The 15,757-nt window shown below is 43.7% G+C and overlaps 1 protein-coding gene across 3 annotated transcripts in view; it reads right to left on the minus strand.

Moving 5' to 3' along the window:
* Nucleotides 1–15,757, minus strand: part of poc5 (POC5 centriolar protein homolog (Chlamydomonas)) — a 173,609-nt gene that overhangs the window by 36,842 nt on the left and 121,010 nt on the right. For all 3 annotated transcript variants that reach the window (XM_070886119.1, XM_070886104.1, XM_070886110.1), the window contains exon 10: nt 2,669–2,793. In XM_070886119.1, coding sequence (XP_070742220.1) covers nt 2,669–2,793 — 125 coding nt within the window. The remainder of the gene's footprint in view (nt 1–2,668; nt 2,794–15,757) is intronic.

Below are 15,757 nucleotides of genomic sequence, written 5' to 3' on the forward strand. Positions count from 1 at the left end.
TGCTGTGCTATTGTCAAGTGGATAGGAATCAGGTCTTCATGTTTCTTATGAGGACTCTATTTTGATGCAAAGACCAAAGCCTCAGGTCTGCATATTGGTAAAAGGGAAAAATAAATCCTAAATTACGGTGAGATAAATTGTATTGGCCTTGAATCATCACGTTGCAGCAGAAGCACCAGTCAATGAAGGTGCTTTCTTCACACAGAGGCTGAACTCCAGCACATAGTTGACGTATTTACCGAGGCGTACGAAAGCATGGGCCTTACGCTAAACATCAGTAAGACAAAGGTCCTCCACCAGCCTGTCCTCGTTGCACAGCACTGCCCCCGAGACATCAAGATCCACGGCGCTGCCCTGGACATCGTGGACCACTTCCCTTATCTCGAGAGCCTCCTATTAACAAGAGCAGGCATTGATGACGAGATCCAACAGTGCGCCAGTGCAGCCTTCGATCACCTTCGGAAGAGTGTTTGAAGACCAGGTCCTCAAAACTGTCACCAAGCTCATGGTCTACAGGGCCATAGTAATACCCGCCCTCCTGTATGGCTCAGAGACGTGGACCATGTACAGTAGACACCTCAAGTCACTGGAGAAATACCACCAACAATGTCTCCGCAAGATCCTACAAATCCCCTGGGAGAACAGACGCATCATCATTAGCGTCCTCGTCCAGGCCAACATCCCCAGCATTGAAGCACTGACCTACACTTGATCAGCTCCGCTGGGCAGGCCACATAGTTTGCATGCCAGATACCAGACTCCCAAAGCAAGCGCTCTACTCAGAACCCGTCCACGGCAAACGAGCCAAAAGGTGGGCAGTGGAAACATTACAAGGACACCCTCAAAGCCTCCCTGATAAAGTGCGACATCCCCACTGACACCTGGGAGTCCCTGGCCAAAGACCGCCCCAAGTGGAGGAAGTGCATCCGGGAGGGCGCTGAGCTCTTTGAGTAGCGTTGCCGAGAGCATGCAGAAATCAAGCGCAGGCAGCGGAAAGAGCATGCGGCAAATCAGGCTCCCTGCCCACCCTTCCCTTCAACCACTGTCTGACCCACCTGTGACAGAGACTGTGGTTCTTGTATTGGACTGTACAGCCACTTAAGAATTCATGCTAAAAGCGGAAGCAAGTCTTCCTCGATTCCGAGGGACTGCTAATGATGATGATGATTTCTTCAAGGATTTAAAACACTGGGTATTAGTGAGGCAAGTTAAGACACGGAAGTTCTTCTCAGATGACGAAAACTGCATGGGCTGAAAACAATGAGACCTAATGTAGCTTTGGTTTTCTGCAAACGTCTGTAGAAAGAATTGTAAGCCCAACTTGCATTGTGCTTGAAAACTATTTCAATCTGGATAATGTGCTGTAGTATTTGTTCTTTTATCCTACTCTGGATTCACTGACAATTCAGCAAAGACTAATTTGCCTATGTTCAACTAGAAAGCACCAATTTCACTGGTTGAGATTCTCTGTGGCTTCTTACTATTAAGAAAAAACTGCACATGGTATACATCTCAGAAAAGCTACAAATAAAAACAAAACATTACAGGTCAACAAGCCAAACTTACACAACATGTACAAATTTGGATCAGAAAAAACAAGCTCCTCACTCAACAGATTGGGCTTCAATTAATGCTTCTGATAGAAAACTTAGAACTGGACATGGCATCAGAGGCAAATCATATAGGATCCAGCGGGAAATAAATTGGATAAGCCAACTCATCCATGGCATTGGAGTACAATAAAGATTTGTGTTTTCAGGTAGTACCTGTGGTTACATTATCTAACTGCCGTTTTATCTGGTGACAAAAGCAAACTTCTGAATTTAACTTTATGTAGAAAGGAATATAAACTTTTAACTAAAGTCTTGCGAACTTGTGTGGCAACAGTTAAGCATAACAAAAATCACAGAAACCCTTAAAGCAAGGAACTGGCACAACATAGGGCAGAAGTGTGCAAGTTCTTGTCCTCATGGGCCACTTAAGTATATACCATGGAAAACCATGGGCCACATATGAAGTTTACATGAAATAGATCTCAAGCCGCAGATGCCAACAGATCTTGATATGCTGATTTAACATTTATCCACAGTTGCAGCGTAGTGCGTGTGATATCTGTTACAGCAATCCAAAGATCCCACTGTCCTGTTCTCTCCCCATAGCTCTGTATCTTTGTTTCAAATATTTATCTACTCTTCCCTTAAAAGATGCAAAGCTCACTGCCTCAAAACTACTCTCCATGGCAAAGCATTCTATAATCTACAAAGAAATTTCACATAACTTCTCTTTGTGACTCCTAGTTACCGATTCCATAACCAGTGGAAATAGTTTTTCCTCCAACCACCCTACTAAACTGCTTCATAATTTTAAAACCTTCAATTAGGTTTCATCTCAGCCTTCTCTGTCCCAGTGGAAATAATCTCAGTAGCTAAAGTGCCATGAAAAGGGTTGTTCTTAGAAGATTCTCAATTTGATTTCCCTTAATCTGTAATAGAGTGGCAGAGTTTGGAAACTCAGTGGAGCTGGGGAAAGAAAACTTTTGCTGCACTAAGGCCAACCTCCAGCATCCCGCATTACTTCACTGCACACAATTTAACTGTCAAATCAAGACTATCAATGTGTAGGTCAAAGGCAAATCTGACATTTAAATCAAGTCAGGTCTACTACATACCATCCGATCAGAGTCAAAAGGAATTGAAGGATCTGAGGTTGTAGGAATGGGACCAACTGAACTTCCAGGTGACTGGGGTACAGAGACACACCGATCTGAATCATCTCTTCTATGTACAGACTCTCCTGTTTTAAAAAAAAATATATACAAATGAAATTTGACCTGGTGAGTGTGCAAAACAACAAAGAGATTCCTGCAACATGAATTTTTATTATATGTGAAAATGATCTATGATCTCTTATTAAAAGATATGAGAGATTCTCCCACACTCTGGAAGGGGAGAAAATTAATAAATACAAATGGATGGGGCGGGGGGGGGAGAGAGAGGGGGGAGGAGAAAGATGGGAAACGGGGTGGGAAAGAGGGGATTAAGTGATCAGAGTTCAAAACAAAATCTTTAAATGGAATATTTTACAATCCCATACTGGTCAGTATAACAAAACAGATGTAACATGTATGCCTTCATTCTTCCTCGTCACATGTAAACTAACCCTAGCTAATATCAATTCCTCAACAAAAGCAAGTTCCCCAGAGTCATAATCATGGTGCACATATAGGAAGTAATATTACAGTGCACGGTCATGGCACGAGTCGAAATAATTCAACAATACAAAATGAAGGACAGTCAACAGTGGCACATAAATTTTAGGTATAAGCAAATCTTACAATATAGTCAACAAGTGCCCAAGCTGCAAATTACTACAATTATGATAAGGGTAAAAAGTGCATGAGGAAAATATTACACACTTACTGCCTGGTGAATACACAGTTCATATCTTGACTGTTATTACGCCTCCCCCCCCCCCGCCTCCTCCCTTCCAATTACCCTTTTTTCTCTTAGGATGACTTATGCTGGAGCATTGTTCTATAGGTGCATGCATTCTTCTGATGTCTCACCCAAATGCTTACTATTTCATGGATGATTAGTGATAGTAATTGTCAACAGGCTATTTAATAATGGGACGGGGGACATCATAGTCACGATACCATGTTCACTTCCAGCAGGGGTCACTTGATAGCAATGGAATCCTTTACCAGGAACATCCCCCATCATCCTCAACATGAGGACCAAAACTGGTTTAGTGAGGAGTGTAGAAGAACACATCAGGAGCAGCATCAAGCATACCTGAAATTGAGGTGCGAACCTAGTGAAGTTACAACACATGCATGCTAAACAGTGGAAACAGCATGCTACAGCTAAATGATCCCACAACCAACAGATCAGACCAAAGCTCTGTAGCCATGCCATATCTAGATATCTAGTCGTTAAAGGAGGTGGATAATTGAGCAACTAATTGAAAGAGGCTGCTCAGTGAACATCCCCATTCTCACCAATGGCGGAGCCCAGCATGAGTGCACAAATTTCAAGAATGAACAATGAGAACAGGATTCACTTTGAGACTATGATGTCATGCTTCCCATTGCTTGCAACCAGCTTCAGCCAGAAGTACCAAGTGGATAATTCTTCACAGCCTCTTCCCGAGGTCTCCACCATTACCGATGCCAGTCTTAAGACAATTTGATTTACTCCACCCGACACCAAGAAACAACTGAGTTAGTGAACACCACAAAGACTCCACCCGACAAAATCCTGGCTGTAGTGAAGACGACATGTACTCTAGAACCAGCAACATCCCCTAGCCAAGCTGTTCCACTCCACAGATACAACACAGTTATCCAACCAACAATCTGGAAAGTTTACCAAGTTTGTTCTGTTCACAAAAATGTACAAATCCAATCCAGCCAATTGCTACCTTAGTTACAATTGTCAGTAAAGTGATGGAAGGAGTTATAAACAGCACGATTAAGCATAATTTACTTACAAATAACCTACTCTCCGATGCTCAATGTGTTCTGCCAGGACTACTTGACCTGACCTAATTTTCGCCTTCAACACAAGAGCTGAAGTTGAGAGGTGAGGCAGTCAACCGAGTGTGGCACCAAGGAGCTCAACTAAACTGGTGTCAATCGGAATCATGGAGAAATCTCTCTAATGGCTGGAGTCAACCACAAAGGAAGACAGTTGTGGTTGTTGGAAACCTTTTGTAATGGATTAGCTTCATGGGTTCTTTGCTTAAGAATTCACAACAACACTTATGTATTTATGCTTGGGGTCACCAGACACCAGGAGGCGCCACTGTCGGAGGTCATCGGGCTATACATGTGCGTGCGTGGTCACTGGTATAAGTGTGCGGGTACCATGTCACGCGGGTTACTTTGGGCACGAATAAAGTTGCATCAGGTTTACACCTGAGGCAGTTTACAGTAACAAGTCTTGTGAGTCATTACATTTGGCGACGAGATAACTTAAGAACCTTCGCATGTACAATGGGCACTATTGGAATTCTGGAGAGATTTGCGGATGGCGAGGATTGGGCGGATTTTATCGACTGCCTGGATCAGTATTTTGTGGCCAACAAAATGGAGGGAGAGGCTGATACAGTTCAGAGCAGGGCAGTTTTCCTCACCATTTGTGGTCCAAAAATTTATGGCCTCATGAAGAATCTTCTCTCGCCTTTACGTCCAATGGACAAAGAATATGGGGATTTGTGCGCTTTAGTGCGACCATCTTAAGCCAAAAGAGGGCATCATCATCTCACGCTCTCTCTTCTACATGCATGTTCGTGCTGAGGGCCAGGATGAGTCAGAATTCGTCGCTGACCTGAGAAGTCTTGCTGAGCCATGTAAGTTTGGGAACATGTTGGAAGACATGCTGCAAGATTTCTTCATGATAGGCATCAACCACGATGTGATTCTTTGGAAGTTATTGGCCGAAGAGAAGCTGGATTTGAGCAAGGCCATCACGACTGCCCAGGCATGCATGACTACTGATAATTTGAGGCAGATATCATCGAAGAGTCGGAACTCCACGGCAAGTACTGTAAACAAGATTGTGTTGTCGTCTGGCAGAGCTGCTTATGGCAGGATCTACTTGACTGCTTATGCGAAACCTGTAGCTGCTCAAAGACCGCCAACTGGTACGAATCCGATTTCACCCTGTTGGCGTTGTGGGGGCAATCAGTGGCCTCATCAGTGTCGGTTTAAACAGTACTCCTGTAATGGCTGTTCGAAAGTGGAGCATCTTCAGAGAATGTGCCCACAACTGAGTAAGCGTGCTGCCGCTCATCACATTGCTGATGACCAGTCCAATGCTGGCCCGGATACACAACCCGAAGAGGAAATGTATGGTCTGTATTCGTTCTTGGGAAAGAGCCAGCCGATTATCATTAATGTGAAGCTGAATGGCGTGTCTGTATCAATGGAGCTGGACACGGGTGCGAGTCAATCGATAATAAGCCAAAGGACATTCGACAAGCTGTGGGACACTGAGGCTGTGAAGCCTGAGCTTAGTTCAGTCAATGCCAAGTTACGTACTTACACTAAGGAACGCATACTGGTGATTGGCAGTGCAGTAGTCAAGGTGTCATATGATGGTGTGGTTCATGATCTACCATTATGGATCGTCCTCGGTAATGGTCCAGTGTTGTTCGGCAGGAATTGGCTCGAGAAAATCAAGTGGAATTGGAATGATTCAAAGCGTTGTCATCGGTGGATGACACTTCACGTGCTCAAATGCTGAAGAAGTTTCCTTCTTTGTTTGAACCGGGCATTGGTAATTTTACTGGAGCCAAGGTGCAGATTCACCTGGATTTGGATGCAAGGCCTGTATCATAAGGCTCGGTCTGTTCCCTACATGATGAGCGAGAAGTTTGAAATTGAGCTTGATAGACTCAACGTGAAGGGGTCATATCACCGGTCGAGTTTAACGAGTGGACCAGTCCTATTGTTCCTCCATTGAAGAGTGATGGCACTGTTAGGATTTGTGGAGACTACAAGGTTACGCTTAACCGATTTTTGAAACAGGGTCAGTACCCGTTACCGAAGACTGATGACCTATTCGCCAGGCTAGCTGGTGGAAAGTCGTTCACTAAACTGGATCTAATGTCGGCCTATATGACACAGGAGCTTGACGACATGTCGAAGAAACTCACCTGCAACAACACTCAAAGGACTATTTGTCTACAACAGGTGTCCTTTTGGAATTCGTTCTGCTGCAGCCATATTTCAGAGGAATATGGAGAGTTTACTGAAGTCCGTTCCTAGAACTGTCATGTTTCAAGATGACATTCTGGTCACAGGTCACAATACTACTGAACATCTGAACAATCTTGAAGTCCTACATTGTCTGGACAAAGTGGGACTCAGGCTGAAACGCTCGAAGTGCGTCTTCATGGCACCTGAAGTTGAATTCCTGGGGAGGAAGATTGCTGCTGATGGCATCAGGCCTACTGATTCGAAAACCAAGGCCATCAAAAATGCACCCAGGCCTCAGAATGTGACGGAGTGGTGTTCATTCCTTGGGCTACTCAACTACTTTAGTAATTTCTTACCCAGATTGAGCACTTTACTGGAGCCACTGCACGTGCTGTTCAGAAAAGGCGACAACTAAGTCTGGGGTGTGTCTCAAGATAGAGCCTTTGAGAAAGCTAAGAATCTGCTCCGTTCAAACAAGTTGCTTGTTCATTATGATCTGTATAAGTGTCTTGTATTGGCCTGTGATGCTTTATCATATGGGATTGGCTGTGTACTCCAACAAGCAAATGAGTTGGGTAAGCTACAACCTGTTGCGTATGCTTCGAGAAGTTTGTCAAAGGCGTAAAGAGCTTACAGCATGGTAGAAAAAGCAGCTTTGGCCTGTGTGTATGGGGTCAAAAAGATGAATCAGTACCTGTTTCGTCTTAGTTTTGCACTCGCAAAGGATCACAAGCCACTCATTTCATTGTTTTCGGAAAACAAAAGGGATTAATACCAATGCATCATCCCATATCCAGAGGTGGGCGCTGACATTGTCTACCTATGATTGTTATTCGTCATCAACCTGGCACTGAGAATTGTGCCGATGCACCAAGTCGTCTGCCGTTGTCCGCATCTGAGGTGGAGACGCCTCAACCTGCAGATCTACTGTTAGTAATGGATGCTTTTGACAGTGAAGGAACACCTTGCATTGCTCAACAAGTTAGGATCTGGACCAGCCATGACCCTATTTTATCGGTTGTGAAACGTTGTGTCCTCAGTGGTGATTGGTCTGCAATACATATGGAAATGTGTGATGAGACCAAACTTTACAACCGTCGCAAAGATGAACTGTCCATTGTCAGATTGTTTACTGTGGAGTAATCGTGTTGTCATGCCTAAGAAAGTTAGAGAGAAATTTGTACGTGAACTACATAGCACTCATCCTGGTATTGTCATGATGAAAGCCATTGCTAGGGCTCATGTATGGTGGCCTGGAATTGACTCTGATCTAGAATCATGTGCATCAGTGCAATACTTGCATGCAGCTAAGTAAAGTACCAGCGGAATCTCCGCTGAGTCTTTGGTCGTGGCCATCCAAACCATGGTCGAGGATCCACATTGACTTTGTGGGCCCTTTCCTGGGAAATATGTTTTTTGTTGTGGTGGATGCATATTCAAAGTGGATAGTATGTATTATTATGTCATCCAGTACATCTACAGCTACTATTGAGAGTCTTCGTATTATGTTTGCTATTTATGGTTTGCCGGACATTGCTGTGAGCGACAATGCTTCACAAGTCTGGGGTTTCAAGAGTTCATGAAACTAAACGGTAGTAAACATGAGAGGTCAGCCCCATTCAAACCTGCTTCTAATGGTGAAGCAGAGCGTGCTTTCATACGATCAAGTAGAGTATGAAACGTGCAACTCAGGGTTCACTGCACACTCGCTTGTCCCGTATACTGCTCAGTTACAGGACCAGACCTCATACGCTTACTGGGGTCTCCCCTGCTGAACTACTGATGGAGAAGTCTCAAGACCAAGCTCTTTCTCGTTCATCCCGATTTGAATGATAGTATTGAAAACAGACGTCAAAGTCAGCAAGGGAATCATGACCGTGCTGCTGTGTCACGTGACATCTCTGAACGATCCGGTTTATGTACTGAACTATGGTCAAGATCCAAAGTAGATCGCCGGTACTGTTACAGCCAAGGAGGGTAACAGAATGTTTATTGTCGTGCTCAAGAATGGGCAAACATGCAGGAAACATGTTGATCAGATAAAACTGCGGCACACTGATGAACTGGAACCGTTTGAGGAAGATGCAGTCAGTGACCAACCAACCAATGTTCATTCATCAGAGGATTGTGCTGTCATTAATGAAACTGGACCTCCAGTCTCTGAAATGTCATTACCACTCCCATTTGATCGGTTACTCAGCCTTCAGTCACAACTGACTCAGAACGCTCGCCTAGAACTGAAGTTGAACTGAGACGATCAACTCGTGAGCGGAAAGTCCCAGACCGTCTTAATTTGTAAAAAGACTGATATTAAGAGCTTGAAAGGGGATGTTATGTATTTATGCTTGGGGTCACCAGACACCAGGGGGTGCCACAGTCGGAGGACATTGGGCTGTACGCGTGCGTGCGCGGTCACTGGTATATTAGCGCGGATACCATGTCACGCCGGTTACTTTGGGCGCGAATAAAGTTGGATCAGGTTTACACCTGAGGCAGTTTACAGTAACAAGTCTTGAGTCATTATATTCATTACAAACACCTTGCTATGAAGAACTAGTTGGTTTATTAGCAAAGGTTTAACAATCACACTACACATTACCAGTTCATCCACCAGGCTCACAACCACCTGCCTCATCGTGGACACCGTGAACCCAACTGGCTGGGGTTTTATTGAGTCTTGTGAACATCACGTGACTGGCTAAGCCACTCACACCTCAACAGCTCTACCAGTCTGTGAGCATGCTCACATGTGCAGACATTGCACCAATCATCTAGCCCCAGCACATTGCTGCAGGAGTTCCCAGTAGCATCTGAGGTACAACTATGTTCAGCTACTTCGTCAATTACTTTCCCTCCACCATAAAGATCAGAAGTGGGGGCTGTTTGCTGATGACTGCACATTCAGCTTTCACAATTCCTTTGATAATGTAGCAGCCTATTCTCTCATGCAACCTGAACAGCAGCCAGACTTGGGCTGATAAATCCCAAGTGACACTTGTGCCAAACAAGTGGCAGGCAATGATCATCTCCAACAAGAACCTCACCACCTCCCCATGGAAGGCATTCTATAAGTTGCCACATTAAAGGTTACATGCACAAGATAAGAGCTCACGGCGTTAGGGGTAATATATTAGCATGGATAGAGGATTGGCTAACTAACAGAAAACAGAGAGTCGGGATAAATGGTTCATTTTCTGGTTGGCAAACAGTGACTAGTGGGGTGCCACAGGGATCGGTGCTGGGGCCTCAACTATTTACAATCTATATTAATGACTTGGATGAAGGGACCGAGTGTAATGTAGCCAAGTTTGCTGATGATACAAAGATGGGTGGGAAATCAAATTGTGAGGACACAAAACATCTGCAAAAGGATATAGAAAGACTAAGTGAATGGGAAAAAATTTGGTAGTTGGAGTATAATGTGGGAAAATATGAGGTTATCCACTTTGGCAGAAAAAAAATAGAAGCGCAAATTCTAATTTAAATGGAGAAAAATTGCAAAATGCTGCAGTACAGAGGGACACAAAAAGTTATTATGCAAGTACAGCAAATAATCAGGAAGACAAATGGAATATTGAACTTTATTGCAAGGGAATAGAGTATAAAAGCAGAGCAGTCCTGCTACAACTGTACAGGGTATTGATGAGGCCACACCTGGAGTACTGCGTACGGTTTTGGTCTCCGTATTTAAGGAAGGATATTCTTGCATTGGTGGCTGTTCAGAGAAGGTTCACTAGGTTGTTTTATGAGGATAGGTTGAGCAGGCTGGGCCTATACATATTGGAGTTCAGAAGAATGAGAGGTGATCTTATTGAAACTTATAAGATAATGAGGGGGCTCGACAAGGTTGCTGCAGAGAGGATATTTCCATTCATAGGGGAAAATAAAACTAGGGGATAAAGTCTTAGAATAAGGGGCCGTCTATTTAAAACTGAGATGAGGAGAAATTTCTTCAGAGGATTGTAAATCTGTGGAATTCACTGTCGCAGAGAACTGTGGAGGCTGGGTCATTGAATATATTTAAGGTGGAGATAGACAGATTTTTGAGCGATAAGGGAGTAAAAGGTTATGGGAAATGGGCAGGGAAGTGGAGCTGAGCCCATGATCAGATCAGCCATGATCTTAATGAATGACGGAGCAGGCTGGATGGGCCGAATGGCCTCCTCCTGCTCCTATTTCTTATGTTCTTATATTCTAAGAGCCACTCGCTACAGTAAGGGAACCAAGTTCTTGGATGTGGATCCTTCCTCCAGTTTCAATAAAAGGTTTCATTTGCGCAGGATGAAATATTAAAAGGTATGAAACACTCAGGTCTCATAAGACAGTGCTAGAAACATGAGAATTCCTGTCTGAAGTTGGAAGGGTCTGTAGTTTACCTAACAGCATGTATTATTAAAACATCGTAAGTTGCATCTATTGCGACCATGTGCACTGACTGGTAAGTAACAGGAAAAATATTATCCCATTACTTGACGAGCAAGAGCCATTGCTGGAAGATCTAAGTTTAATAGATGTTTGGAAAAACCCAACTGAAGCAGATGGTGAGGTCAGGCTGTATCAACATCTTTCAGTAGCCTTTGCAGAATTGGTTTCCAAAAAGGCTCCTTCATTGCAACTGCAGCAAAGCTCAAATTGCCTTGCTTTGAGGGGAAAAAAAAAGTTAAATTAATACCAATAACCAATAGTCAAACAACTTACAACTCAATCCTATTATTTCACATCTTTACTCCCAATCTGTTCCCCTTCCCACACCATTCAAGTGACCGACATACAAAAGTGAGACCTGCTGTCAGATATAGCTCATTGAGTATTTTATTCCTTAAGGCTGACAGCAGTATGTAAAGGTGACACAGGATAAACTACCTATCCCCATACTCTGCTTTAGTCATGCACATTTTGCCTGCTTTGTTGTTTTTAAAAACTATGTAGGGTCGCAAAAGGCTGCTACTACTGGTGCTTCTTCACAGATGCAGTTATACACAAGTAGTCTTGATGCATCAGTTGCTGTTTACTGCAGGAAACCCTTCCTGTACTGAAAACATCCCACATTAAAATGAATAAATTCCATTTATATAAAAAAAACATTTAAAGGAATATCCACAAAGAGTCAGACCTCAGTTACTACACTTTCTTATGACAAACACGTTTTGATAATTTTTCATTGCATCATTTACTGATGCATTGCTAAATGGGCACAATAATCATGATATACAGGACCGCCACTGGTATGGGTAGAAGAGTTATATTTTACTTTTGAGTATTCTCCTTAAAAAAAATTTAGTGTGCACACGTACATTTTTTATTATTCTACCTGGAGTAATCTGCTGAACCTAAAATTGTGTCAGAAACCACTTCAACAAAAGCACAATCATCAAACAAGGGAAAATACTGCATGAGAAAATATTGCAACAAGATATGCTGGGCACAACTGCAGTGTGTTTGAAAAAACAATAAATTACTTAACATGGGTAGTCTTCCTCATTTTATGAATGAAGTTCAGTCTTCATATAAGACAGGAACACCTGCCTTCTGAAAAGGAGAAACTCATAACGAGAAACACTAGCTCTTCAAATGTTCACATCTGGCCAGGTGAGTCTGCTAATCACAGAGTTACTTTGAGCTATACCCACAAGCTCAGTGAGAGAAGTGAAACATGCCAGTCTAATTTTGTGCACCAGGTGATTTAGTGATAAATCAACAGCAGAATTAAAGCTAAAGTTTAAGGGGCCAATTTTCCACATGACCGATTATTGGCGCAATTGTAGAAGTACGTCTGATTTTTTTAGTGGCCCGACCGCCCCCCAAAAAGTTCCACGTTTCGCCGGCATAACCTTTCATTTTGGAGGTGGGTGGAGCTTAAGGTCTACGCCAAAAAACTGAGGTTGCCAGGGTTTCGAGGGACAAACTGAAGGGCTGAGGCACAAATAAAGCATTTCCCCTTTGTAAAATAGATCACTTAGAGAGACTTGGGACAACAGATTGCAATATCAATATTTGAAACCAGGAGCCTATGAACGATATGTAGAAAAATGTTGCACAACATGCAAGTGCTCACACCATAATGCCCAAACTTAATATGAAATTCCTTTATTCCTTTTTGATAATGAGATGAAGCAAACTTTATCAATTCTCCTTCCAGATGCCACACACAAAAATTATGAATTCAGAATCAGTGTTCTGTGAACAAGGTCTCCAATCCTTCAAGAGTTTTTGTAACAGCAGTTAATAGTATTTATAGATTTTTTCACCTGTATCGTGCCGGTGCTGCTGCTATCCTGGGCCGAAAGGCCCCCCGGCCCCCTGCCGGTGCTGCTGCTATCATAACAAATAGGAACAGGAGTAGACCATACGACCCCTCGAGCCCGCTCCGCCATTCAATAAGATCATGGCTGATCTGATCACGGACTCAGCTCCATTTCCCCGCCCGCTCCCCATAATCCCTTATCCCTTATCGATTAAGAAACTGTCTATTTCTGTCTTAAATTTATTCAATATCCCAGCTTTCACAGCTCTCCGAGGCAGAAAATTCCACAGAGTCACAACCCTCAGAAGAATTTTCTCCTCATCTCTGTTTTAAATGGGAGGCCCCTTATTCACTCAGAGAGTTGTTAACCTGTGGACTTCCCTGCCGCAGAGAGTTCTTGAATATATCCAGTGAACTGGCATCAAGAGGGAGTTAGATATGGCTCTTACGGTTAAGGGGATCAAGGGATATGGAGAGAAAGTAGGAAAGGGGTACTGAAGGAATGATCAGCCATGATCTTATTGAATGGCAGTGCAGGCTCGAAGGGCTGAATGGCCTACTCCTGCACCTATTTTTCTATGTTTCTAATATCGTGCCCTCTAGTTTGAGTCTCCCCCATCAGTGGAAACATCCTCTTTGCATCCACCCTGTCAAGTCCCCTCATAATCTTATACGTCTCGATAAGATCACCTCTCATTCTTCTGAATTCCAATGAGTAGATGGCCCAACCTACTCAACCTTTCCTCATAAGTCAACCCCTTCATCCCTAGAATCAACCTAGTGAACCTTCTCTGCCCCCCGCCCCAAATGCCATTGCTATCCCGGGTCGAAAGGCCCCCCCCGGCTCCCCGTCCCGTCGATGCGCTCCTATCCCGGGCTGAAAGGCTCCCCGCTCTCGTGTCTTCAGCTCTGCACCGATTTTCTTAAGTGCAGGTAAGATTTTTCAGAATGGTGCACTGTGCCGTTTTTGAAAAAAAATCCTACTTGGCCAAACTCGCTTAAATGGCCAGAAATGGTACACCCGGCAGGTTCCACCCCCAGTGACATCAAAAAAATCAGGAACTAAAAAAATCAGACGCAAGTAGTTTAGGATGGCGCAGAAACTTTGGCGAAACTTGCAGATTTTAGTCTGCTCCAAAAAAAAAAAACAGCGTAGGCCAAATAAACATGGTGATGAAAATTCAGACCTAAATGTGTAGCATAAAACATTAAAAAAAAGGTATAAAAGCACAAGAAACTGAAAGTTGCAGAGTAAGCCACAGAAAACACGACAAGGTTGACCTTGCAGAAGTTTTGTAAATGGAGGTCGCATTCAACTTAAAATAAAGACAATCCAAATAATAAATAATTCCTCCTCAAGCCCCACATATAAAATAGGAGCCATACCACAGTACTACAAAACACTGGAGTCAGATCTCGAAGGATTTGCATGCTTCAGCCGGGAGCACAACCACTCTGAAGCACCTATGGCGATCACACAAAACTGAGGCCGCAATGCCTTTAGAAACTATAAAGACTGCTCTTGCTAGCTGCGGTCCAGTCTAGGAAAACTGTGCACGTTATTAGCCCATGAGACAATCTCAGCACAAATAGAGCAAGCTTTGGTTGTAGTCCTGCCAGGCAGAAACAACTTGAATTTATAAGGCATCTAATGTAAAAAAATGTCCCAAGGTGCTTCACAGTGCCATAATCAGACAAAAACTGATGCCGAGGCAATGGAGGAGATATTAGGACCAAAAGCTTGGACAAAGAGGTGGATTTTAAAAGGAACAATTCATTACAACATTCAGGATACAAACCACAGCTTTTGAAGGACTTTGTAGTATGATCTATGATTCTATGTTAAATACTTGCCATCCCTTCTAGTCTTAAAGTTATGTGGTCACACACAACAAAAAGATAGGGAATATATAACAGAGTCAAGCTGATGGCTACAAAAACTTGAGTACCATGAATCTTTCAATAAGAATTGTCATGTATGTAACCTTCATGTAACAACACTGCATATACTTGAGAAATGCACACCTTGACCACAGAGGATGAACTTGTGGGAGACACTCCTCACCTGGTCATCCAGGTATGTAAAGAGAGGTCCCACGCAGGGTCATCACTTCTTGGTCCTGTGAATAAAGGTGCAGGTCACAAAGTGACCTTGTCCATAGAATGTGCCTCGTGTGGATTTGTGTAAGGACTTTACATTGGCGACGAGAAACTGGAATCAATGACCCACGAGAATGGCCACCGGTAGCACAGAGGAATGGTACTGTGTTGGTGAGGACTGGGACGATTTCATTGAGAGACTTCAGCAGAGCTTTGTTACAAAGGACTGGCTGGGAGATGCAGCGGCCGACAAGCGAAGGGCTCATCTACTGACCAGCTGTGGATCTAAGACTTACGCGCTCATGAAAGACCTGCTAGCACCCGAGAAGCCGGCGGACAAAACCTTTGAAGAGCTCAGCAAGCTAATCAGTGAGCACTTCAAACCGGTGAGCAGCATACACATGGCCCGACAGATTTTATACCCACCGACATCGGGAAGGGCAGAGCATACCGGACTTTGTTGCGGACCTCCGGTGTTTGGCCAGTCTCTAAGTTCACAGTCGCCTGCAGGGGGGAGATGCTAAGGGATTTCTTTATTGAGGGCATCGGTCATGCCAGGATTTTCAGAAAGTTAATTGAGACCAAGGACTTGACCTTGGAAGTGGCGGCGTTGCTGACTCAGACTTTTATGGCGGGGGAGGAGGAAACCAAGATAATATACGCACGCAACACCAACATGGCGATGGATCAGGGGGTCAATATCATAAACG

Source organism: Pristiophorus japonicus, chromosome 1 (genome assembly GCF_044704955.1).
Source record: "Pristiophorus japonicus isolate sPriJap1 chromosome 1, sPriJap1.hap1, whole genome shotgun sequence".
Taxonomy (NCBI): Eukaryota; Metazoa; Chordata; class Chondrichthyes; family Pristiophoridae; genus Pristiophorus; species Pristiophorus japonicus.